Source organism: Nothobranchius furzeri, chromosome 2, assembly GCF_043380555.1.
Source record: "Nothobranchius furzeri strain GRZ-AD chromosome 2, NfurGRZ-RIMD1, whole genome shotgun sequence".
NCBI lineage: Eukaryota > Metazoa > Chordata > Actinopteri > Cyprinodontiformes > Nothobranchiidae > Nothobranchius > Nothobranchius furzeri.
In genome coordinates this window covers 88,274,791-88,299,355 of record NC_091742.1, presented here as the reverse complement: position 1 = coordinate 88,299,355, position 24,565 = coordinate 88,274,791, and the positions used below count along the sequence as shown (strand labels likewise).

At 42.5% G+C, this 24,565-nt stretch overlaps 2 protein-coding genes across 3 annotated transcripts; both read right to left on the bottom strand.

Moving 5' to 3' along the window:
* Positions 1-238: 238 nt before the first annotated feature.
* On the bottom strand, positions 239-9,106 carry LOC107395564 (zinc finger protein 2). The gene is made up of 2 exons (XM_015974964.3): positions 8,845-9,106; positions 239-3,411 (listed from the first exon to the last, which is right to left on the bottom strand). Exons 1-2 carry the CDS (start codon positions 9,014-9,016, stop codon positions 2,621-2,623), a joined length of 963 nt encoding a protein of 320 aa, XP_015830450.3. The 5' UTR covers positions 9,017-9,106; the 3' UTR covers positions 239-2,620.
* Positions 9,107-14,148: 5,042 nt separating this feature from the next.
* LOC107397210 (gastrula zinc finger protein XlCGF57.1) lies at positions 14,149-24,559 on the bottom strand. 2 transcript variants are annotated; one of them, XM_054738087.2, is made up of 3 exons: positions 24,456-24,559; positions 23,988-24,083; positions 14,149-17,658 (listed from the first exon to the last, which is right to left on the bottom strand). In XM_054738087.2, the coding sequence occupies exons 2-3, from the start codon at positions 24,010-24,012 to the stop codon at positions 16,049-16,051; spliced, it is 1,635 nt and encodes a 544-aa protein (XP_054594062.1). In that variant the 5' UTR covers positions 24,013-24,083; positions 24,456-24,559; the 3' UTR covers positions 14,149-16,048. The 2 variants fall into 2 exon arrangements, with proteins under 2 accessions (XP_054594062.1, XP_070404240.1); XM_070548139.1 differs by lacking the exon at positions 24,456-24,559 and adding an exon at positions 23,586-23,619.
* Between the last annotated feature and the right edge of the window lie 6 nt (positions 24,560-24,565).

The following is a 24,565-nucleotide window of genomic DNA, read 5'->3' as shown; positions in this document are numbered from 1 at the left end:
CGGAGGGACCGGTGGCGCCTGTGCTCGGCAGCCTCGCCTCTGTCAGTGCGCCCCAGGGCAGCTGTGGCTAGATCGTAGCTCATCACCACCAGTGTGTGAATGTGTGTGTGAATGGGTGAATGACTGATTGTGTTGTAAAGCGCCCTGGGAGGTTCCAGGACTCTAAGGTGCTATATCAAATACAGGCCATTCACCATTTACCAGGTAAACAAATGTATAGAAGGCAGCAGCAGCAATGGAACAGCAAATTCTAATAATTTTAATGACATAAAACAATTAACAGACTGAATAATGTACAAGTATTGGTTTTCTTTGCAACCGTTACAGGTGAAAGGTGATTCGACGTTGTCGCGACTTCGATTCGAGCATCCGTAGGCTGCACAAAAGTCAGGCATGTTGACCCTAAAGCTTCACAATTAGCAAAAGTGTATTTCTGCAAACACAAATCCAGTAACGTCCTGTTCCAATATAACTCAATCTAAGTTTTGTGTAACAAACCGAGACGCTTGAGAATCATGGGCAATTTAGCATTCATTTATTTAAAATAAAACGAGCGACTCCCACCGAGGTAAATAATAAACGTTGATTTTCTAAGCAGTTCACCCAGCGTAGCCTCGTCATCTCTAAACCAAGTTAGACAGCTCATAATTACAAAAAAATCCCCAAACACACACATTCATACTAAAATTTGGCTGTGGTAACATCGTTATTGGTTTTGTAGAACCATACAAAATATCGATTGTAGTCTCAACCTGAATCACACACAAATAGCCTAGGCGGTACACACGGTTCACAATTTAGTTTCAAAAGCAAAAGTGTTAATTTCAACTTGGGTAAGTATGTCGTCTCAAGCCCATGTGTTCTAAGGTTTGTAATATGGCAAACTGCTTGTAAACCTGATAATATTACATTGAGTTAAGAGTGTTTTTGTTTAAGCTGATCACTCACCTTCCAGCTGCTACCATTGAGAGCGGAGGGGTCTGCTGTCTGAGGTAAGATGGCCGCCGTTTAACTACGCCCTCGACTCCTGCTTTCTCCATCTAGTGTTTATATACAAATCTTCCATGTAGCAGCAAGTATGTGAAGAAAGAGCCTTCTGCCTGCGCCAGCACGAGGTTTAACAGCAAATAGGGCTGGGGGTAAACGATTATTTTTAAAACGATTATTCTGACGATTATTTTATCGAATAGTCGACTATTCTAATGACTATTTAGATGATTAATCTAGCGATTATTTTTCTATTGCACAATTAATAAAAACCAAAAAATCTCAAATAAATTCCTCCAAAAAACTGATAAGTTGTTACTGTAAGAGAATAAACACTACAGGCCTTCCATTTTGTATAACACTGCTTTTATTGTGTTGCGGTTGGTTATGTTCTGGTGACGTGTAGAACTTGGGAGTGCAGGCTGCTGCCTGAGAGCTGGTTGGAGACGGAGTGTCTCCATGCTGCTTTGTTTTGGTCACTTATGTGCGTGAGGCGAGTGGTGTTACGACCCTTCCTGGGGAGTTTGGCTCGTGTGCAAAAAGGAAGGGACAATAACGAGACTTAAAAGTTAAAATGATGATCAGGTTTATTTACAAAAAAAAAAAACCTAAATCTTTCCATCCACAGGTTGGGAATAATAAAACTGATTCTGCCTGTGGGAAATTAAAACAAAAGTACAAATAACCTGGGATGTCCCACTGGGCAAAGATTACTGGGTTCTGGACCAAAATAAGGATCTCCAAAGGTCCAAATTCTAAACTGGGCGGTTAAACCAAACTCAAGGTGATATTTTAAACTAAACCGAAAACCCACAACACTCTAAATGTAATAAAAGGGAGATCTGCACCACAAAAAAGATTAACTCTAAACCAAAACATAACAGCTTATCCAAACGCAAGAAGCTGTTAGCAAAAATGCTAACAGTAGCTTTACCAACGTTAAGTTCAAGTTACCAAGTTTAAATAAACCAAAAACACCCAGCAGCAAACAGACCAGCATGGAGGAGAGACTGCTACCACCAAAACAGCTCTCCTAATGTCTGATAGAAGCTCCTTAATGAAGGGAGAAACGCTCCCGGTGATTTTCTACATCTGCGATAGAGACGAAGCAGCGCATCTGACCCCAGAAGTTGTTGTCCGTTGCCGGGAGACGAAGGCGGGCAAAACAGGAAAGGAACCTAGTAGCGGACGGACGTTGTTCCGGGTCTTCTGTGTTTGGCGGAGATGTTAGTGAAGGCGGAGAAGAGGGCGAACTAGAGGAAAAACAGGCAGATTCCTCCTCTATTTACAAACTCCTGGGGATGCAACAAGTGGGCGTGGTGCGTCGACTACCGGATCTGACGTCGACGAATTTTTAGAATTGAGCCGTCGACGTCATCGATGCGTCGCCACAGCTCTAACAGCAAATATATCACGGATTGTAGAGGCAACTGGCATTAAATGTTGTCAAAATCTCATTTCTTCTTCACTTTAGGAAAAATCTTTTTTCTGAATAAAATCTCAAGTGTGAATTGTCACACAAAGTTAAAAAAATGTCTTAAAAGTCCTAAAGATCAATCACGGTAGACTTCTCACCTGTGAAGAGTTTCCTCGTGTCTAGTCCAGTCTATGAATAAAACATTTACCGTAACTTTTACGTGCATGGTTTCTCAACCGTATGGGTCCTCGTGTGTCTGGTCATGCTACATTTCATAGCGAAACCTTTACCACAGCTCTTACATGCAAAGGGCTTTTCCCCTGTGTGAGTTCTTATGTGATCAATCAAGTAAAACCTCCGAGAGAAACATTTACCACAAACTCTACAAGAGAATGGCTTCTGACCTGTGTGGGTTGTCATGTGACAGGTCAGGTGGGTGCTCTGAGAGAAACATTTACCACACGTTTCACACCTAAATGGTCTCTCACCTGTGTGAGTTCTCATGTGACGAGTTAAAACAGACTTGTAACAGAAAGATTTCCCACAGATTTTGCATGAAAACAACCCCTCATCTGGGTGAGCCCACTTGTACCTTTTTAGTTTCTGACCGTCTACACCGTCTCTGGGATCTCTGGTTTGTTGACGACTTTTATTTTGTGTCAGTTCTTCATTGCTGTTTGATTCTGAGTTTTCATGCCTGCAACCATCCTGATCTTGGTTCTCAGCTTCAGTAGAACTCTGACACAAGGGTTGGTTCCTGTCTGGTTCTGGTTCACAACAGTCTGTTACTTCAGAAGGAGAAGTCACCATGAAGGTAACATTTTCCTGCTTCAGAATGAACTGTCCTTCATGCTGATGGATACAGAGTTCCTGATGTTCCTCTTTGATCAGTGGAGGTTCTGGTTCCTTCTGGTCCAAACTGGAAGTCCTCTCCTGGTTAGAGAGCTGCTGATCAGTCAGAACCTTCTCCTTTACCCGGACATGATGCTGTGGAAGTTCTGGACAAGCTAAAAGACAAAAAAAATGTTGATTAATCTGACAGATCTAAAGATGTTTTGATCCAAGGCAGCTCGTACAATCAGAGCTTGGTGTCCTCCTAAACTCCCCTGCACTCAAGATGAGCGACAACAGTTTTGATACCTTTGCTCTGTCTATACAATCCCTTGGGGGGATGTTAGACTCTAGAAGACCCAAATGGGATCGAGCTCCAGTGTGGATGGCATGTGGGTAAAATGCCCCCCCCCCTTACCGTGACAGCTTTGTGAAGTGTTGCCTCAATCGGAGTATCCTGCAGTCTGGTTCAGACAGAACGTACACACTACCAGATCTCGCTGCCTGGCTCCAGGTCAAGTCCCAAGCCAAACGCATCTCAAGCTGGGCTGCAGCTCTATATCAACCCGAGCTTCACAGGCCAAGTAAGAGCACAACGAACCCCATCGCATATCGGCAACGATCCACTCCTGTGCTTCTCATTCTCAGGTTAAATTATGACACGTCTCACCTTTATGTTAATATTGTTTTATTTGATGCACTCCACTTTGAACTGCACCAGTCCAGCAACTGCTGCATTTTAATAACTAGTATTAAAGGTGAATACACTAACATTTGCACAAGAATAATTTTTGTTTTAAACTCTCAGTGACACACTTTGCAGGGGGGATTTGGCATTTAATTCTTCTTGGCATCTGGAAAAACATCTCCTTCTGCCCCCCTTTATTTGACTTTCTGCCCCCTTTATTTTGGTCCAAGGTCATTACTGGGCTGGCCCTATTAAACACGTTCTACACCCCTGCTTAGTAGACTTCATGAAGTATTTTTAAGCCAGTATAAAAATGACTGAAACACAAATTTACATATTTGGCATTACTGACCAATATTTTTGATTTAATTGATTTGTGAAGAACATCAAGATGCATTACAGTGAACATTATAATAAAGTACATTTTTCTAGTGCAGAGGGGAGACAACCCATAGAAGCACTGGTTTGATCTCATTTCAGAGAAAAATAGAACAGGTCAGATGCATCTAATAAATAAAATTACTAACAAACTCAGGAATCAGTTTCTTTGCTTCATTGTTCTGGTGCTGAAAATATCACTAATGTGGATCAAAGGAGATACACAGATGAATGCACCTCTTATTTATTATTTGGAAATTAGTGGGTGTGGTTTACATCATTACATTATTTTAAATCTGAAATTGATATGGATTGATCAGAAGTTGCTATGTGTATTGTTTATTTGAAAACTATTTATAGAGCAGCCTCAGAATTGAGATTAAATATTTTTGATCACAATAGTAAAGGAACTATTACAGAACAAGTGTTTCAATAAAATCAGAACATTAATATTTAAGTGCATGAATTAATACATCTGGACTCTTGCAGTAGGAACTAGGAAATATGAAATACTAGAACCATTTTATTTTCATTTGATTAAACTGATTTTTTCCCCACACACAGTTAAACAAATTAATGTTGATTAAGGTGTGTGTGTGAGAGAGATAGAGAGGGAGAGTTAAAATAATTTAAAAAAAAAAACCCGACCGGAGCGGAGGCAGTGACCGACGCAGGATGAGCCGTTTTCAGCTCTGTCTTATCAAATGCACGTACGTTACCAAAAAAGTAACTTTAAATATTGAACTGAAAAAGAGGCGAGCTGAAGAAAACCTAGGGAGTCCTGTAGATACGTGAGCAACAGTGAAGCAAGCACAGAGAGATCCGTTACTGTCTGTGTGTGTGTGGATGCCTGGGCCGAGCTGACTGAGCTCCTGGCCGCAGATTTTGTGTGTAGGGAGGGGCGGGCGCTACCTCCGTGATGTGCCTAACGATTAAATGTCAGCGCATCTGCAGGCTTGAGGTTTCTCCGTCAAAATTAGTGATCAAATACAGGAAATATCCGGTCAGAGTGAACCCTGCCATTTAACGGTTTTGCCTTCTTGTGAAGATTGTTGCAAACAGGAACATTAAACCAGATTAACACCAGAGCCATGCGCACTGCACCGTTATCTCCGTCAGTGTTGAGGGAAAAAACGAATTGATCGGGTCCTTTTCAACATTGTTTCATGTAAAGCTTCGTTCAGTACAAAGTTTCATTACAACAGACAAGACGGAGCCTGGATTTGTGTTCTGAACAGTTTAAACATGTTTTAAAAGGAGACGTGAGCGACGGGTCAAAATGTGTCACCTGCTCAACATTAAAACCACTAACGGTGAAAAATATCAAACTATTGTAGAATCAGACAGGCTCCAACTTTTGGACCAATTTTATACAAATGGTTTTATTAATTTTCTGTTGAAAGATAACTCTGAGATACATGAGCGACCCTCACCTGTTGTGATCGGTTAAAGCAGCTCTCGGCTGGGCTCGACACACGGGAGGCGACATCGCCTCTCCTCCATTCATTTTCAATGAGACATGCGCAACAAAGCGATAATCACGGGCCCTAAAGCCTGGTTTATGCTTCTCCGTCAGCTCCGCAAGGGACAGACACGCACGGATTGACGGAAGCGTTTTGCTCTCATACTTCTCCGTCTCCTGGAGAGTGTTGCAAAGCAATTGCCCGGCAGGACAGCAGAGGGCGGAGAGCTGTTCTGTGGTATCCTGTCATGTATCGGTCCAAGATCGTTTGTTTATATTGTGTTTTTTGTGTATATAAGAGACTTTTAACACGGACATATTTGTCTCTCATTCTCCCACCGCTTCATGCGCTCCCCACCTCTAAACCCACGTTTCCTGTCATTTCCGTCCACAAATAAAACGCTTGCTGCGCATCTTTTCACTCCTCCAATCACGGGAGAATTAAACGTTCACATTTTTAGAGTTTTTTCGTGAGGTATTCGTCAAGCTTCTCCGTGTCTGCCGCTAGTTATCCTCGGCTCTCTTTATGTTTTTGAGGGTGCAACGGCGGCGCTGTAAACAACAGCGGCGTCCTGACCAATCACAAGCTTGCGTAATCCGTCTCGTTCGACGGATGTTTGAAAAAGTGGGCTCGACTCCGTACGTACTTGCGTGCCTGCCGGAGCCCTACGCAAGGACGGATAATGGCGTTGCGTGTCTCCGCATTGACGCAGACGGAGAAGCATAAATCAGGCTTAAGCCGGGCGTACACTGTGCGAGTTTTTCACTTTTATGAGCCGATTTTCCACTCGTGCGAGAATCGGCACGAGGGACGAGCAGAATATCAAACACGCCAGAAGTTTGTGCGAGCTCACGATTGCTGATCGGTAGCTGGTCACGTGGTGTTAATCGCCTCTCGTAACCCCCTGTACACTACACGACGCTTGGCGCAAAACTCGCCCCGATCTCGTGGATTCTCGCACAAGTTGAAAATCGGTTTAAAAAAAGAGAAAAAGTCACACAGTGTACGCCCGGCTTTAATGGGCTCTACACACGGGAGGCGACAAACGACCACAATCAGCGAAATTCGTCGCTGTCGCTTTTATTACCTGACACACGGGAGGCGATCCGCGGCAAAGCCGTCTACGCGTTCTGTTCCATGGCGAAATCGAAACTTCCGTTGTTTTGTTTGGATGTGTCAGGTTGGAGGGAATTAAGGTTATTTAAGCGGTTCAGAGTTAATAAAGCGGTAGATACGATGTTTCACAAGGTGCTGCTAGAGTTATGTGAAACCTTACTTCTGATTTTACTATATAAAACATAATAATAATCAACTTCTCCTCCATGTTGCTCGGAGATGTACGGAGCATTCTGCCCGCTCATTGGTCAGTGAATGAAACCTCCATTGATTGGTCCTCGTCCGAGCGACAGCGATGAAAAGTTGAATATTTCAACTTTCTGGGATCGCGTCGCTGGGTCGCCTGTGCATGGCACGCGCACGAGCGCAAAATTTCACACGCACGTTTTCCGCGTTTCGCTTGGTAGAAGGGAGACCCGCGATTATCGCTTTGTCACGCATGTCTCATTGAAAATGAATGGAGGAGAGGCGATGTCGCCTCCCGTGTGTCGAGCCCATTAGGGTGGGCCAAGGACCGGTAGGCCCCACCCACAACGCCGCAGCTGCTGTGGCTCCCAGTGTTTTCTTTACTGTGGGAAACGGGTAATAATGGCTCTTTGATGGGAAAAGGTTGCCGACCCCTGAATGAAGGTGATGTTTTTGTTCATAGATTTAAAAATTCACATTGAAGTTCATATTATTTCATCAAGTAAAACGTGTGGTTAGCTGGCTCATTTAAAACATGTAAAGTTTTTGTATCGTGCCGCTTGAAAGAATCGGAAACGAGAATCGGTAGGAACCTGAAATCCAAAAGAAGGAATTAAGAGTTGTTCAAATTTAAACAATGCCCAAGCCTAGTGAACAGGTTTATGAGCGGCGTTCTCTCGCAGTTCAAGAGCTGCAGATCTCTACGGAGCTAAAGCATCCTGAAAACCACAGATTTATAAAAAGACCCGCAAGTTCTGCCACAGCCAGTAGCGGTTGGTGCAGGGTCTACTCTTCAGTATCTATGCTGTTGGGGAAGAACCTCTGTCATGAACAAATTTACAATCATTTGAATAAATGGAAATGTTCTTTTTTAAATTACACTGACAAACATGTTTGTGTATATCTCTTGTTATTGCGTTTTATTAAATGCAATAAGGGTGTTTAGGCCATTATAAGAACTAACAGAATTTTTATGGTGGTGCTACAATACCTTACAATACAATACCTGGCAAGCCAGAATAAATAAATGTGTTATTTATAAGTCTGGCCACGCTCCATTGACGGCTCTCGGTTGTGGGGGCGGGTTCTACCGTTGTCTTTCAAATGATCTCCGCATTCCACTGGACAATGAATGGGACATTCTCTTGTTTCACTCTGTTGCATCATCCCACCCACCAGGCATATAGAGTGCCCTGATTGGCCCACAAAGCGGATAAAGCTTTGTGATTTGGTCACTAAGCAGATAAAGCACTATGATTGGCCCACCATTAAGGACCAATAACAGCTCTTTATGTGTTTGAAACCCCTCTAGAGAGCTGTGATTGGCTAGCCAGAGTCCTGGTAGGAGCTGCTGAGGTTCCAATGGAGCATGCCTAGACCATTCTTTGCAAAGCAAGGATTTGGTCTAGTTCACTAGGCTAATAATACCTACAACCTTTGTAGAACAAGTGCTATGAGCTAAACATGTTAACACACAGCCCTAAATTAGTGCTAATCTTGGTTTAAATTAAACCCTTTTGGTGCAATCCAGCCTTAAACTGACAAATGATCACACACAGTTCTACAATCAGAGATGAGAACAGCAGGTGTGTGTCTCACTGACCCACAGCAGAACTGGACTGAAATGTTATTGGTTTATTTCTCTAAAGTGGAACAAAGTTTACCGACTGACCAGCTCAGCTGTGTCAAAAAGCTTCAGCGCAGCAAACGGACCCAAGCAGACTGTCCTGAGATTGTGTCCTCAGTAGAACCACACGAGTCCCGCTGCTGTTTCATACCTATTCTGTGTACGTTGATCTGTGGTTTCCAGCTGATCTCCAGCAGTCTGCGCTGACGATCGATCTCTTCCTCGTAGCGGACGATGGTTTGTTCAAACTCGGAGAATATTTCTGCAGCAGCAGCAGTTAGCCGCTCTCTGATAAACTCTCTCAGAGACTGAGCTGAAGACATTGTTGCTGCAGAGCCTCAGAGGTTCACCTCACAACAAACGAACTATTCTTCTTCTTCTGGAAGTCTTCTGACGGTTGGTGACTAGTGTAAAGATGCATTACCGCCACCTACTGGACTGGAGTCTAAAACAATAAAGCCTGTTATTCCATAGGCCAGTGTGTTCAGCATTTGATTAAAATACAATTCATAACTTGTGATACCTTTCCCAGGAAGATCATTTTGTTTTTAAGCTGTTTGTTTAAAAGTCAAAAAGACTTATGTTTCCTTTATGACATTCCATTGCAGTATCTAACGGTGATCATATTTCTTTTTTTTATTGACTTATTGGCTTTTAACCTAATTGAAAATGGTTTCTAGCGACCAAACTAAATCTTTATGTAACACTTTTGAGAGAAATTCTTTTGTTAGTTTTGCTTTTCATTTTTGTTTCATTTATGTTTTAACCTCTCTTTTTAATGACTGTATGTCTTCTTACAATATGCTCTAGCGCCTTGGGGTTGTTGAAGGCACTATATGTAAATAAAGCTTTGATTGGTTGATTGATTGATTCAGTCAGAGGAAAAAGAAGAAGAAACTATATTTTGTATAGTGCCTCTCAAGGTAAAAATCACAAAGCACTTCAAAAGAACAAAAAATAATAATTTTTGGAAATAATAAAAATGAGATGAATACAAAATTGTGAAAAAAAAATGTGAGGAAAGGGAAAATGAATAAATAAGGTTATCAGTGGATCCCGGGAAAAGTGGAATTGGTAGAAAGAGCTGACTGATGAGAGGGTGATGATGAAGGCCACTCCAATGCCAGCCGGAACAGGTGAGATTTCAGCTGCCTTTTAAAGGAGACCACTGAGTCTACTGATCTCAGGCTCAGGGGGAGAGAGGTCGAGGGTCAATCAACCCTGAGAAGACAAAAGAAACATTTGTATTTGGTGCCTATTGGCAATAGTTTAATGTAATAACAGGGGTGGACCTTTAAAGCGCCCGAGCGCCAATGACGCTAAATTTTCTCGTCAGGCGGTAAATACTTGACGACTTACCACCCAGGTGGCGCCCAAGCCTTGTTTGTCATTTACACACCGGTTTTCACCTACATCATGGCCGCGCCCTGTAGGAAGCCGCCGTCTTCGTTTCGCGCATGTGAACCTGCGTGCCTCTAGCCACGTACTGCACTTGTACGATTCGTGCACGTACTGCACGATTCTAGTTCTAGTCACGTGAACTATAAGTTCACTATTAAAGACTAAGTGAGACCACGCTAGAAACACACAAGCACGCAGGAAGATGGCGCCACCACTGGGATGGGATTTCTTGATGAAATCTCTGGCAAAATGCTTTAAAACTGGTGAGAAGCGAGACAGTTCGAAACGGTATGAAGCAGAGAAGCGTGTGCGTAGGTGCAATGATTCTTGGCGGTTTAAAGAAGACGGGAGGCGCAGAGAATGGCCGTGTTCGAGTTGAGCAGCACCTCGCCTGGAAAACAGACGAGAGCAGACGGAAGCAGCAGGGGGAGTGGCTGAAAGTCGGCGTTTAAGTCGGACAGATTTCCCTACACGTGTAGCTCGGGGGGTGACGATGGCTGAAGATATCGCGTTAGCGTTCACACTTGTTCAGTTTTAATTCTGGTACCTGTTAGCAGCTGAAACACATCCTCACGTGCTTGTGGATATCATATAATGTATATGAAGACATGACTGTAATAATAAGTAAAGGTTAGCAGCTGTAGCTTTAGTGTGCTCATAGGAAACGTGACAAAAGAAAACAAAACACATTTCTCTTTATGGCCTATATTGTTGTCATCATCAACGTAACATGATTTACAGAATACATGTGACCAACTAACATTTCATGTTTTACCACCGGATGTTTGGATCAAAATATGAACCAATCAGATCTTAGATCAGGTGAGAGCCAGGCGTTTCCCGTCATCCCCTAGGTTTTGCAGCCGGTGGAGAGCAACTGCAGCGTCTTGCTCCAAAATCTGCGGCCGCCTTGATCTCACGAGGATATCGTTGCCTACGTATGCATGACGTCAGAGCAAGTCGAACACAAATCTAACCGGCATGCACTGCTCGCCGATCACCGCTGGTCTAATCTGCGCTGAATTGGCTTATCTTGAACACAGCCAATGGCTCGAGTACAGCAAAGAGGAGGAGGTGATGTACTGCGTTGTATGCCGGAAGTATGCAACGACAAAATCGAGTTTTGTTGAGGGAATAAACAAATTCAAGCTTGAATACGTTATTATGTTTGTGACCGTGTACAAAATAAAGGTTTATTACATTTAAAATGGTTCAGTTGTTATTTTGACTCTTTTTGGCAGCTGACCAGCGGGGCCGGTAGATTCTTGGCGGGGCCGGTAAATATTCAGTTACCGGCCCGGCTGGCCGGTTGGTTTTGGAGTTAATGTCCACCCCTGTAATAATTGGTGAGACCATCAGGGGGTGATGCTCTTGTTTGCTCCACTTACCGAGTCCTGATAAGAAGCCTGAAGCTTGGTTTTTCCTTGACGCATATATTCCGCATGGAAATGGAATGCGCATCAGAACTTGCAGCGTTTATGGTTCCTTCCTACCTGCTCGTCTCCACTGTGAGCCAATCTTCTCCCAGACTGTGGGGCGCAGCAAGGGGCTCTACCGCATGCATCCAACACGACACCATCCCTACCCTAACCCTAGCCCCCATAGTAGACTCTGGCTTAGCATATAACAGGTGAATTAATGAGGAGGTGGAGGGATACTCGTTTTGATTTAGTGGGAGGCCCTGATAAGAAGAACTGAGCCCAGATTGTGACAGGAGGGGGAGTCAGGAGCACATCTGAGACAGTGGGTGGGGCTTACCGGGTTGTTAAAGAGTCTTTGTTAGATTAGGTGCAGGACAGAAATGTGACAGGAACTAAAATGATCTAACATGTTTATCTTTTCCATAATGTGACTTCTGAGAAATAATTTCAGGCTGTTGACCAGCAGACCAGGTGTGTCAGAACAGCAAAGCCTGAGTCTGCAGGTGGGAGTGGCTTCCCTGTGGAACTGAGACTCTTGTCTGTTTGTAACCCTGATGTCTTTTCAACTTTCTGTTCTACATCTCTGGTCCTGCAGGTCAATCCAGACCCACCTGCACTAGACCTCTATTTTACAAGAACATTAGTCCAGCTTTGCCACCATTTAAGGTCCTTTGTGCTGGTGGATCTGAGTGTAAATGAAGCAAACAGCAAAGCCAGACGTGGTTCTGGTCCATAATCTCCTGTAGAGTCTCTGTTCCTGTTGGCTGATCCTGGAACAGCTGAAACCAGTGAGTTGATGTTCTCATTGGCTCTCACCATCTTTCTAGCATCTGAACAAGGAGCTACAAATTACTTTCATGTCTCTGGTAAACACCTCATCACTCCCTTATTCATCATAGACCTCCAGAATAAAAGCTCTGGAGCTTTTGTCTCATCACTTGGATTTTCAAAGCTAAAGTTAGCAGCTGCAGCCTGATTTCTTCTGTGTGATCCTGACATGAATATAAAGGCAGAAATTACAGCTTTATGTTGGTTCAAGTCATACATTGCATTATCATAGCCGGAATTGAGAATGGTGATTTTCACTACCTAAGGGTCTTTTACTGGCACATTTAAATATTCGTAGTCTTAGAAATAAACTAATTGATATTGCAAATATTTTATCAGAAGGTAACTTCCATATACTAGGAATTTCTGAGACTCACCCAGGGGTCTACATGTTTGCTATCACAAACGGCAGTTTGTGCAGCACAAGAATTGGGAGAGCCAGGAGCTACAGCAGGCAAAGTAGGGACCATGATGATGCTACGTTAGCCCCGGTTAGCACCTGCAGGTAAGTTGTGCTAAATGAACTCCGCTAAAATATAGGCTCTTGTTTGTGTTCACGACAAGTAAATGTTAAAAATAGTCAGCTTAGAGCAGCCAATCATTCAAAAATGAAATTAGAGCGATTCCACAATAACAGCCGATTGTTCAAAAAATATAATTTTCATGTTTATTAGACTCAATAAGATACATGTGGATGTTTTTTTAGAACATGATATATTATTTCAAATGGATTTTTTTAAATTGTATTATCAGATTAAGATGATCATGTTGCATTGTAATATCACTGTAATTTATTTATTTTTAGTGGGTGGCAGCGGTGTACGTTTTCACTTTAGAAGTGTGTGTGGGTGGGGGTGGGGTATCTTTACAGTATGTTCTAATGGGAAACAGGCTTCAACACAGAAGGTTGTTTTCTGCTTGGTCCTAGAGCTCAACCAGTGTCAATTTAATATAAAGTAATATTGTTTTTGGATGGTAAAAAGTGCAAAGCTTGACTTTGGAAAAAGTGGAGGGGGCATGTCCCCCCCTGCCCCCCCAAAATTACGTCCATGGTGGCAGCTCAACAATGCAGTATCATATTGCTGTGTCTTCTGTGGTCTTCGGTGTCTATTTTGAATATTACGTTGGGCAAATGTAAAAGGCTTGTACTGTAGATGTGATGTATGCTGACTGAAATATGAACTAGTTAGAAACAGTAGGCGCAGGTGACGCACTTCCTGTTTTTGTGAAAAAGGTCAGTTAGTGTCATGATTATATTAGAAACCAAACTTTTAGTTTCAGTTGAAGGACATGTTGGGATCTTTAATATCGTCCTTAGCAGGAATTAGTCCTCGTTTCAATAATAAAAAATGTGGTTAAACTGGTTAATCAGTAACATATTCTTTAATAAACTTCCTGACAAACATTTTTTCCTTTTTGTTTGATTACACAAATATTTAACAGCAGGGTACATTTGCCATGCTAATATCTCTGACAACACAGTCTAAAAGAACAACAGCTTATTAATCCTTCTGGGATTAATAAAGTATCTTTGATTTGATTGATTAAGCCCAATTTGTACTTCTCCGTGTGTGTCGGTGCGGAGACACGCAGAGCCATTACATCGGTGCAAGAGCTCTCCGACAGGCTAGAGTGTGACGGACACATGCCCCGATTTGTAACTATCCGTCGAAAGAGATGGAAACTGCAAGCTTGTGATTGGTCAGGATGCCGCTTCCTGTAAATTCCTCAACAGCACCACTTCAAAAAGGTAAAAAAATATTTATCGGCAGACATGTTACAGATTGAAGAATGCCTCACAGAAAAAGTCTGAAAATATGAACATTTATTCACCCGTGACGGAGTACAAAGATATGCAGAAAGCATTTTATTTGTAGATGGAAAAGACGAGAAACGTGTATTTTGAGGTGCCGATCGCATGAAGTGGTGTATGTGGGACAAAAGTCTCTGAAATACATTAAAACAATGCAAACACAATATTAAGTACACTATCGTGGACCGGATACCTGACTGTAATGGTACCTCAGAAGAGTGCTACGCCCTCTGTTGTATTGGCGGGGAATTGTTTTGCAAAAATCCCGAGCTACCTGACAGAGAAGTCTGAGAGCAAAACGTCTGTCTCTCCCTCGGGAGCTGACGGTGTATAAACTGGGCTTTCAACAAGAGCTTACCATTGTGTAGTGATGAGCGGCATTTATGTTCTTGTACGCCTGCAGGGATTTCGTGGAATATTTACAACTTGACAGTAGGAGTGGGAGAAAGAAAAAAAATCATATCACGATTTTGTTTTTGCAAAATCACAATCATAATTTTATCATGTTTTTTTTCTCTTTCGACAATTCAGACATTTTGAAAGTTATTTACCAGTAAAATACCTAAAGTTAAAAGCACACCCCTTCACAGAAAAAAAGGATAAAATATTTCAAAATCCTAAAAATAAAAAAACCTTTAATTTCCAATGTCTATCTTTTAGGGCTGGGAAATAAATAAAAAATTTATCGTTATCGACATTTCTGACTCTTATGATCATTTCACCCATGTCAATACTTTTGATAATACAAAAATGAAAAGATGTATGTAGGTCGGCAGCGTTCATGTCCCTTTAAGAAGCTGTATCACCCTGAATCACGTAAAAAATGTGACTCAGCGTAATACATTTGACAGCCCCAATCTAATGGACAACTTTTTATTTCTGCACATACCTGTAGTTATCGTCCATTTATCGTTATAGACTTGAAATCCTCAATATATCTTGATATTGATTTTAGGCAATATTGCCCAGCCTTACTATCTATCTATCTATCTATACTACAATTGAGAGCTAAAGATTCATGTCTGAAATTTCTCACCAGCACTTTGGTTTATTATATATTTAGAATTGATGTAAAATAATTTGAATTCTATCTAGAGGTGGCTCACATCCCTTCATCCACAACATTAATAGCAATTATTTCTGTCCAGAGAAAAAAAATTATCATGTTAAGCTAAACTCATGATGCATCCTTATCTCATGCGTGCTCTACTCAGGATTTCACTCCCAGTATTTGGTCCTCATTGCTCTCCGTAGCGGTTTTCTGACAATGTGGGGGCAGGATTTGACCCGTCTTTCTACGCAGACGGCATAGACAAAACTCTGGTTGGCAGCCACAGTAAAAAGGCTTGCTAAAACACAAAAGAACGCCCTAAAATAATGAAAGCCACGAAGCACAATGCAAAGTTTAGAGCAGAACATTGACCCAAAGGTTCCTTGATCGTAGACACGTGAGAATAAGTGTAATGACCGCTTAGAGAAGCGGCTAATGCTAGTGACGAAAATTCATAATCGTTTATGTCCGCATCTTAATGCATCGATTAGATTATTTTCCTAGAAGACTTGCAAATGGCATGACTCGGCAAAAGGGAAAGAAAGTGTGCCAGTAGATGTGTCCTGAAATAATAGCACAGATGGGTGATAGAATGCAAATAGACAATTCAACGATCTCTAAGCTTTGGTAGACCGTCATCACATTATAATCTTTAACGATATTATATAGTCAGATCGCATGGCCCTAGGTTGAGGGTCACAATATTTGGCTCGCAAGCCAGAATGAAGTGGGCCGTGGGCCAGATAAGGCTCTAATCTAGGGTGAAAGAAGTCCATCAGGGGTAAAAGACTGACATCTACAATGTAAAAGCACAAATGTCACGTTTGGATCTTTTTTGTAGTTACATCAGTTCTTTCTGTCCTGTATGGATACTTATGTGTCTGTTTAAACTTGATTTATGACGAAATGTTTGTCCACAAAACTCACAAGCATTCTTCTGTCCTGTGTGGACTCTCATGTGCTCATTTAAACTCGACTTATGACCATATCTTTTTCCACAGATCTCACAGGAATAAGGCTTCTGTCCTGTGTGGACTATCATGTGATTCTTCAAAACTGTCTTTTGTGTAAATCTTTTTCCACAGACCTGACAAACATAAGGCTTCTCTCCTGTGTGGACCTTCATGTGTCTGATTAAATTTGCCTTTTGTCTAAATGTTTGTCCACAGACCTCACAAGCATTAGGTTTCTGTCCAGTGTGGACATTTATGTGATCATTTAAACTTGACTTGTGACCAAAACTTTTTCCACAGAATTCACAGGCATAAGGCTTCTGTTCTGTGTGGACTACCATGTGAACTTTTAAATTTGCCTTATGACCAAATTTTTTTCCACAGAGCTCACAGGCAAAAGGCTTCTGTCCTGTGTGCACTGTCATGTGACTGTTTAAATTAGTTTTTTGACTAAATCTTTGTCCACAGAGCTCACAGGAAAAGAGCTTTTGTCTTGTGTGGACTCTCTTGTGTGTGTTTAAATTTGATGTATGACTAAATCTTTTTCCACAGAACTCACAGGAAAAAGGCTTCTGTCCTGTGTGGACTCTCATGTGACAGCTTAAATGATCCTTTTGTATGAATCTTTTTCCACAGAATTCACAGGAAAAAGGCTTCTGTCCTGTGTGGACACTCATGTGTCTGTTTAAATGTACCTTTTGTATAAATCTTTTTTCACAGAGCTCACAGGCAAAAGGCTTCTGTCCTGTGTGGACTTTCAAGTGTCTGTTTAAACTTGTTCTTTGGCTAAATTTTTTTCCACAGTTGTCACAACTAAATGATTTTAGTTCTGTCTGGACTTTCTCGCATGAATCAACATATTGCTTCACTCCAACACTTTTCTTACTCAAAAAGCCTGAAGACCCCATTGCTGAATGACTTGTCACTCTCACATGCTTCTGGAGAGATCGCTTGTGGAGAAATTGCTCACCACACTCAGAGCAGCTAAAGGATTTGTCGACAGTCTTAATATCTGACACAGAAGACCTGGTCTCATTCCAGCCCATGTCTCCACCACCAGTTGTAAGCCCAGAGTCTGACAGCTCAGAGTCTAGACTCAAACCCACATCCTCTTCATCTCCACTAACTTCAGTCTCTGAAGAATCAGATGTCTGTTCATGAGGGCTCAGATCTGGATCCCTGCTAGTTTCTGCTCTTCCGCCAGCTTCTGCTGTCATCTGGTCAGCCGAGCTGCTGGTTGCAACATCTCTGTCTTCTAGTTGCTGCTGATGAAGCTGTGAGAACAGATTATTCTCATCATCCTCACTCTTTATAGAAACAGCTGTGAATGAAAACCTGGCAACATCAGTCTCCTCCTTCAAATTGAGCTGTCCTCCCTCCAGACTGGTCCAGAGTTCCTCTTCTTCCTCCTTTATATGGAGGTGTTCTGGGTCCTGCTGGTCCACAGCAGCACTCCATTCTTCAGGAGCTTCTTCTTTAACCAGCACCAGTTGAACATCTGCAGGAAATATATGAGTTACTAACTGCTGTAACTGTATGTAGCAGGATGAAATAAGCCTGCTCCAAATTATGTGGGTTGGCGCATACCGGCTTCCATACTCACGAGGGCGCTGTGAGTATAAAAGAGCTCTGCTCACTGTTGGAGCATGCTAAGGAAACTGCTGCACTCTGGCATTAGCTGCTGTCCTCAAACTGTGCCTCAGTAGGCGATCGGCTCTGCTTTGGTGGTATGTACCCTACTAGCTCTAAAGAGAACCATACTCAAACTGTGTTGTGCACTCAACCGCTTGGGCATTTGTTTTTGTGCTGGGCGTGATGCTACCGCTCATCCCAGAGTGAACTGAGCATTGGAAAAAAAAAGAAGGGGATGTAGCTCCTGCAGGGGACAGCATGTGAGCTGAATTAATCCAACTCAAGCTCTCTGTGTTAAAACTAGGACAGGTGTTGAATACCTGTGTGCTGCCGGGCGAGGAAGCTTCCTTGCGGCCCGGATGATACTCGCTGGTGGACAGGTAGGTGTGGGCCTCACCTTCTTCAGACTTGGTCAAAAGCATAATTTGTTAACTTGTACTTTTTTCCTTGTTTTATTTTAGATTACACTCATTCATTCGTTTTTAGTTTCTCCCCATCCTGTGGTCTCTGCACGGACCTCTGTACATCGGTGGAGACTCCCCACTCTCAGCGTGGGAGTCCAGCGGGGAAAGCAACCGTGTTTTATCCAAATAGTTTTAGTGATTGTTTGTAACTCCCCTTTTCTTTTGTGCAGGCTGGGACAGGAGGTGGTAAAGGTGGCCTCGGTGGTGGCGGTCCCGTTTTGTGCGTGTGCTGGGTTCCCTCACGTTGGCGTGAATGTTCACTATTGCCTGGGGTGACTTTATTATATTTTCTTGTGCTTGTTTCTTTTTGGGATTTATCACCCCGTGTGTCCATTCCCTCCTCCAGTTAGTCTCAGCCCTGCAAGTTTTATTCCCTGTTTGTCTTGTTGCCCTTTTTAAAAAGAAATGTATTAAACTTATATATTTTTTAAAAACTTATATTTCTAAAATAAAGTAAATTGTAAATTTTGCAACCACACCTCATGCCTCATTTAGTGGAATGAACCTATGTGCTTTCTGATACTTACGTCCTTGGGGGAAATTCCCAAGGTGGCGTTAACTGTTGGCTGCTCCCTGGACAAAGTAAAAGGTTGCAGTGTGTTTGGAGCACGCCATATCTATAGCTCCCTTTTGCATTGTCACAAGTATATTCCAACATTCAATTTTTTAAATTATTTCTTTAAGTTGTTGATATCTGAACTGACTTTGGCTACAGTCAATATAAAAATATTTAAAGAGTTACTATGAAACCTTCTCATATTTTTAAAAGTGTGGGACACTGAAAACCAAACGATTATACGACAATTATATCTGATTATAATTGGTCATTCTGAGTTTTTCATGCAGGCTTAACATGAAAACAGTCTCCTACACATACAGTGGTGTGATAAACTATTGGCCCACTTCCTGATTTCTTATTCTTTTGCATGTTTGTCACACAAAATGTTTCTGATCATCAAACACATTCAACCGTTAGTCAAAGATAACACAAGTAAACACAAAATGTAGTTTTGATATGATGGTTTTTATTATTTAGGGAGAGAACAAAATCCAAACCTACATTGCCCTGTGTGATAAAGTAATTGCTCCCCTTGTTAAAAAAATAACCCAACTGTGGTGTTTCACACCTGAGTTCAACTTCTGTAGCCACCCCGGGTCTGATTACTGCCACACCTGTTTCAATCAAGAAATCACTTAAATATGAGCTGCTCGACACAGAAAAGTAGACCAAAAGCACCTCAAAAGCTAGACATCATGCCAGGATCCAAAGAAATTCAAGAACAAATGAGAACAAAAGTAATTGAGATCTATCAGTCTGGTAAAGGTTATAAAGCCGTTTCTAAAGCTTTGGGACTCCAGCGAACCACAGTGAGAGCCATTATCCACAAATGGCAACAGCATGGAACAGTGGTGAACCTTCCCAGGAGTGGGCGGCCGACCAAAATTACCCCAAGAGCGCAGAGACAACTCATCCGAGAGGTCACTAAAGACCCCAGGACAACTTCTAAAGATCTGCAGGCCTCACCTGCCTCAATTAAGGTCAGTGTTCACAACTCCTCCATAAGAAAGAGACGGGGCAAAAATAGCCTGCATGGCAGATTTCCAAGACGCAAACCACTGTTAAGCAAAAAGAACATTAGGGCTCGTCTCAGTTTTGCTAAGAAACATCTCGATGATTGCCAAGACTTTTGGGGAAATAACTTGTGGACTGCCGAGACAAAAGTTTAACATTTTGGAAGGCAAATGTCCCGTTACATCTGGCGTAGAAGTAACGCAGCATTTCAGACAAAGAACATCATACCAACAGTAAAATATGGTGGTGGTAGTGTGATGGTCTGGGGTTGTTTTGCTGCTTCAGGAACTGGAACCATGAATTCTACTGTCTACCAAAACATCCTGAAGGAGAACGTCCGGCCTTCTGTTCGTCAACTAAAGCTGAAGCGATCTTGGGTGCTGCAGCAGGACAATGACCCAAAACACACCAGCAAATCCACCTCTGAATGGCTGAAGAACAACAAAATGAAGACTTTGGAGTGGCCTAGTCAAAGTCCTGACCTGAATCCTATTGAGATGCTATGGCATGACCTTAAAAAGGTGGTTCATGGTAGAAAACCCTCAAATAAAGCTGAATTACAACATTTCTGCAAAGATGAGTGGGCCAAAATTCCTCCAGAGCGCTGTAAAAGACTCGTAGCAAGTTATCACAAACGCTTGATTGCAGTTATTGCTGCTAAGGGAGGCCCAACCAGTTATTAGGTTCAGGGGGCAATTAGTTTTTCCACACAGGGCAATGTAGGTTTGGATTTTGTTCTCTCCCTAAATAATGAAAACCATCATTTCAAAACTGCATTTTGTGTTTACGTGTGTTATCTTTGACTAATGGTTAAATGTGTTTGATGATCAGAAACATTTTGTGTCACAAACATGCAAAAGAATAAGAAATCAGGAAGGGGCAAATAGTTTCTCACACCACTGCATCTCCCGAATTAGCTTCTGATAGAAAATTAGGGCTGCAACTAACGACTATTTTAAATAGTCAACTAGTCACCGACTATTGAAACGATTAGTCAACTAATCGGATAATTAAATTTTTCTTAAATTTAGCATGAGATTGCTTTAATTATGTGAAAAATGATAATAAACACAAGATGGATGGGTACTTCAATGGAAAATGCATATTTTATTGAACTTTGCTGCTGATAGGCCAATTCATACTAAAAGTAAATAAAAATGCCCTGTCTCAGTGCTCAGTCAGTATAGACATAAATGCATAAATAAAATTAAAATATTTGTCAGGCACGGTTGGGCATAACATGAAATCTCTTTAAAAGCAAAAATACGTTTAAAAAAAATGTACATCCAAAACTAAACGTATGGCTTTCATGTTATTTCAATCTTACAGAAGCGAGTCAGACTGATTCATTCAGCTGTCCGACGTGCTTTCTCTTTAAGTGTTCATGCATCACCAAGGTGCTGCCGTGATACGTAAGGACTGCTTTGCAAACAATGCAGGTAAACTTTTTATTCGCCGAATCCAGGCTAAAATGCTCCCAAACTTTGGATGTTTTGGCACTCGTAGCTGCGGTGTTGGACGCCGCCATTTCTGTTGGCTGGCGCTCAGCAGAGAGACTATTGTGCATGTGCGACTCTCGGCAGAGATTGTAATGAAGTTAGATGCCTCACTCGGTCGGAAAAAAACACATATGGTGACAACGTTGACAATGAAATTCATTGTCGGCTATTTTTATTGTCGATATTTGTCGACGACAAATCGTTGCAGCCCTATAGAAAATAGATGAAAATTTGGGATTTGAAAAGCCTGACAGAAGTATTTAGTTAGTCTCCAATTGCGTAAGTTCTCCGACTTAAAAAGATGAGAGAAGCCTGTAGTTTTCATTAAAGGTACACCTCAATGATGAGTGACTCAATTAGATAAAAAGGGGGCAGCAGTAGCTCAACAGATTGAGTGGGTTGGCCTGTAATCAGAAGGTTGCAGTTCAATCCTGGCAAGGGACAGAGAATTCTGCTGTTGCATCCTTGGGCAAGACACTTAACCCACCTTGTCTGCTGGTGGTGGTTGGACTGAGGCCTAGTCCACACGTAGCCGGGTTTTTTTTAAACGAATATCCGCCCCTCCAAAAACTTGCATCCACACCACCTCGTTTAAAAAAAGAAAACTCTGTCCACACGTACCCGGATAAATACGTTGTTAAGGACATGCCAGACCTGTAGGCGGCAGTACTTCCCCGTTCTTAACCTCGTCCTTCGTCTGTGGTCTTCCGCAAGGAGCAGTAATTCCGCTTGCAAAAACAAACAAGCAAAAAGCGCTTGGACAATTGATAAAGCGAGCGCAGCTCTGAGGGCATCCATGCTGTTGGCTAGTGTAAACTAGGGCCTGCACGACTTTATTTTTTTTAAAGTCGACAGTCAAGTAATGAAAGTCGAGTCGACTTCGACTAGTCGTTGATGACGTCATACGCCGGAAGCGGCGGCGGGGGTCGGTCGGTAGGTTCGCTGGAGTTTTTGACAATTAAAATTGCGTCCACATTTTCTAAGTTAACACATCTCTTTTAACAACGGTAGTTTCTGCATCCTACTTCAGCCCTCTCCCCCCTCCCCCTGCGCAGCAGCCGCAAACTCACTGATGCGCCTGCAGCCTTTCCTGCTGCTCTAAACATTAAAATAATTATTTCATTTTCTGTTCCTCACTTCTGATTACCTTCAATGGTGTCTGTTTGTTGCAACCAGCAGGTACAAAAACTAACTTGTTTTTATTTGACTATTTTTCTGTCCTGCCTGTTTATTATCTTCCTGCGTCTCCTCTCAATCCTAAAGAAAAACTGCTACCTGGGTTCATATATATTCACCTTATGAGTTACCTTTGAACTGCAGTTCTAAAAGATCTACCGACCACTAAAACAGCGGAGTGCCGCTGCTCGCCGGCCGACTACAACGGTACCGTTTTTGCTGCGGAGTTCGTGCCGGAGCGGAGCGGAGTGGAGATAGTGGAATCTTGGGGGTGCGTCACCGGAGGACAACAGGTGCTGCGCCTCGCTCCGCAGCAGCGAAATGCATCAGGCACAAATAACAGACAGAAAACATGAAAGGAAATGAGCCGACATGAACGATCGCGTGTTTAATTTGTTTTTGAGGTGGTGAGTGACACCTGATTTGGCGGTGCTCAGGACGCAATGTCTGGAGCGCACGTCAACGATCAGAGCTTTGCATGCACAAACTGGTTAAGATTAGGATGGGGGTGAGGGGAAGGTTAAACTGCAAGAGGGAAAAGGTCACAGTTTGGTTAAATGTCCGTTTTACCGCCGGTGTCAGTACCGCACAGCGCGTCGCCTCCGCCTCGATCCAGACGCGCAGGGGCTCATCACCTGCTGTCTTTTCCGAGGACTGCATCTTGTCAGTCATTATCACGTGACAACGACTAGTTGATGACAGGCATAAAAAGTCACTACAGAGCCGTGAAGTCGACTAGTCGACTATTTCGTACAACCCCTAGTGTAAACACAGGTCGCACACGTGATGTCAGCATTTTTTTGTCGCGGAAAGTGACGTTGCGGACCTTAAAACTCCGGTCTTGTCTGTCCACACACAGACACCCAAAACGGAGAAAACGCAGATCTTCACTTTGGCCGGAGTTTTTAAAAAGATCCGTTTTCGTGTGAAAAAACTCAGTTTTCATGTGGATGACAGGCCAAAACGTAGAAAAATATCTACGTTTTGGCAGATCCCCGGCTACGTGTGGACAGGGCCTGAGAAAATTACAAGTTTTTTAAGGACACCTGCCCACTTCCCTTAATTTTGTATTTTTAAATACCTGCTGGCTAGTTGTCCGAAAGTTGTCCGAAAACCTGGAACGACAACCAAAGTAACTTTTTGACCTTAGATTGTGTTTTTCTACCATTTTAAAGAAAACTAAGCTTCAATTAAGCTGTTAAAACAATCAGTTAATCTATTAATGCAGCTTTTTCTGCTGGGCTCTGTTACTGCCCTCCCCACCCCCACCTATACCCTAAACCAAACCAATGTTGCTGTATTCCTCATTCCTCTAAACCAAACTGATAAGCTTAAAAGCAAGTGAGGACCAGAAAAAGGTCCTCACATATTTGGGAATATAGTGAAAATGGTTTTCAGCACACACACACACACACACACACACACACACACACACACACACACACACACACACACACACACACACACACACACACACACACACCTGTATTGATCCTGTCCAGATCCATGTGGAGCAAACACGATGACTCAGCCACAGCTGACCGATCCTCAGGTGTTATTTAGCATGTTTAGCTAACAGCTGCAATAGAAACAAAGCAGGAGAGCTGATGAAGATGCTGCTTCAGAACAACACATGACAGTAATGACATCAGCTGTGGACAGATCCAGTCCATGGAGAAAACAAGCAGCTGCTGCAGCTTTACCATAACACCAGAATAGCTTTGAAAAGTTCCACCGATATTATTGGAGTAGTTTATTGTAATGAGAATGAGACGCGGCCGAAGCAGAGGACGACGGATGGGTTTGCAGCTGGTTGACTACCTTACTACGGTACCAGAGAGGTTTCTTGTGTCTCAACCTCAGACTAATGTTTTAAGCAGCTTTTTGTTACACTCACGTCGTCTGTAAAACCCAAAAAATTGTCATTTAATCCAACCAGAACGTTACCTACCAGTAGCTTCCTCTCCAGGCCCTGTGCAAAATGAGAGTTGCGCATGCGCAGTGTTATGGTTTTTCTTGTGCTCCGTGGGCGTCATTTGGGCTGTGTCTCAATTCAGGGTC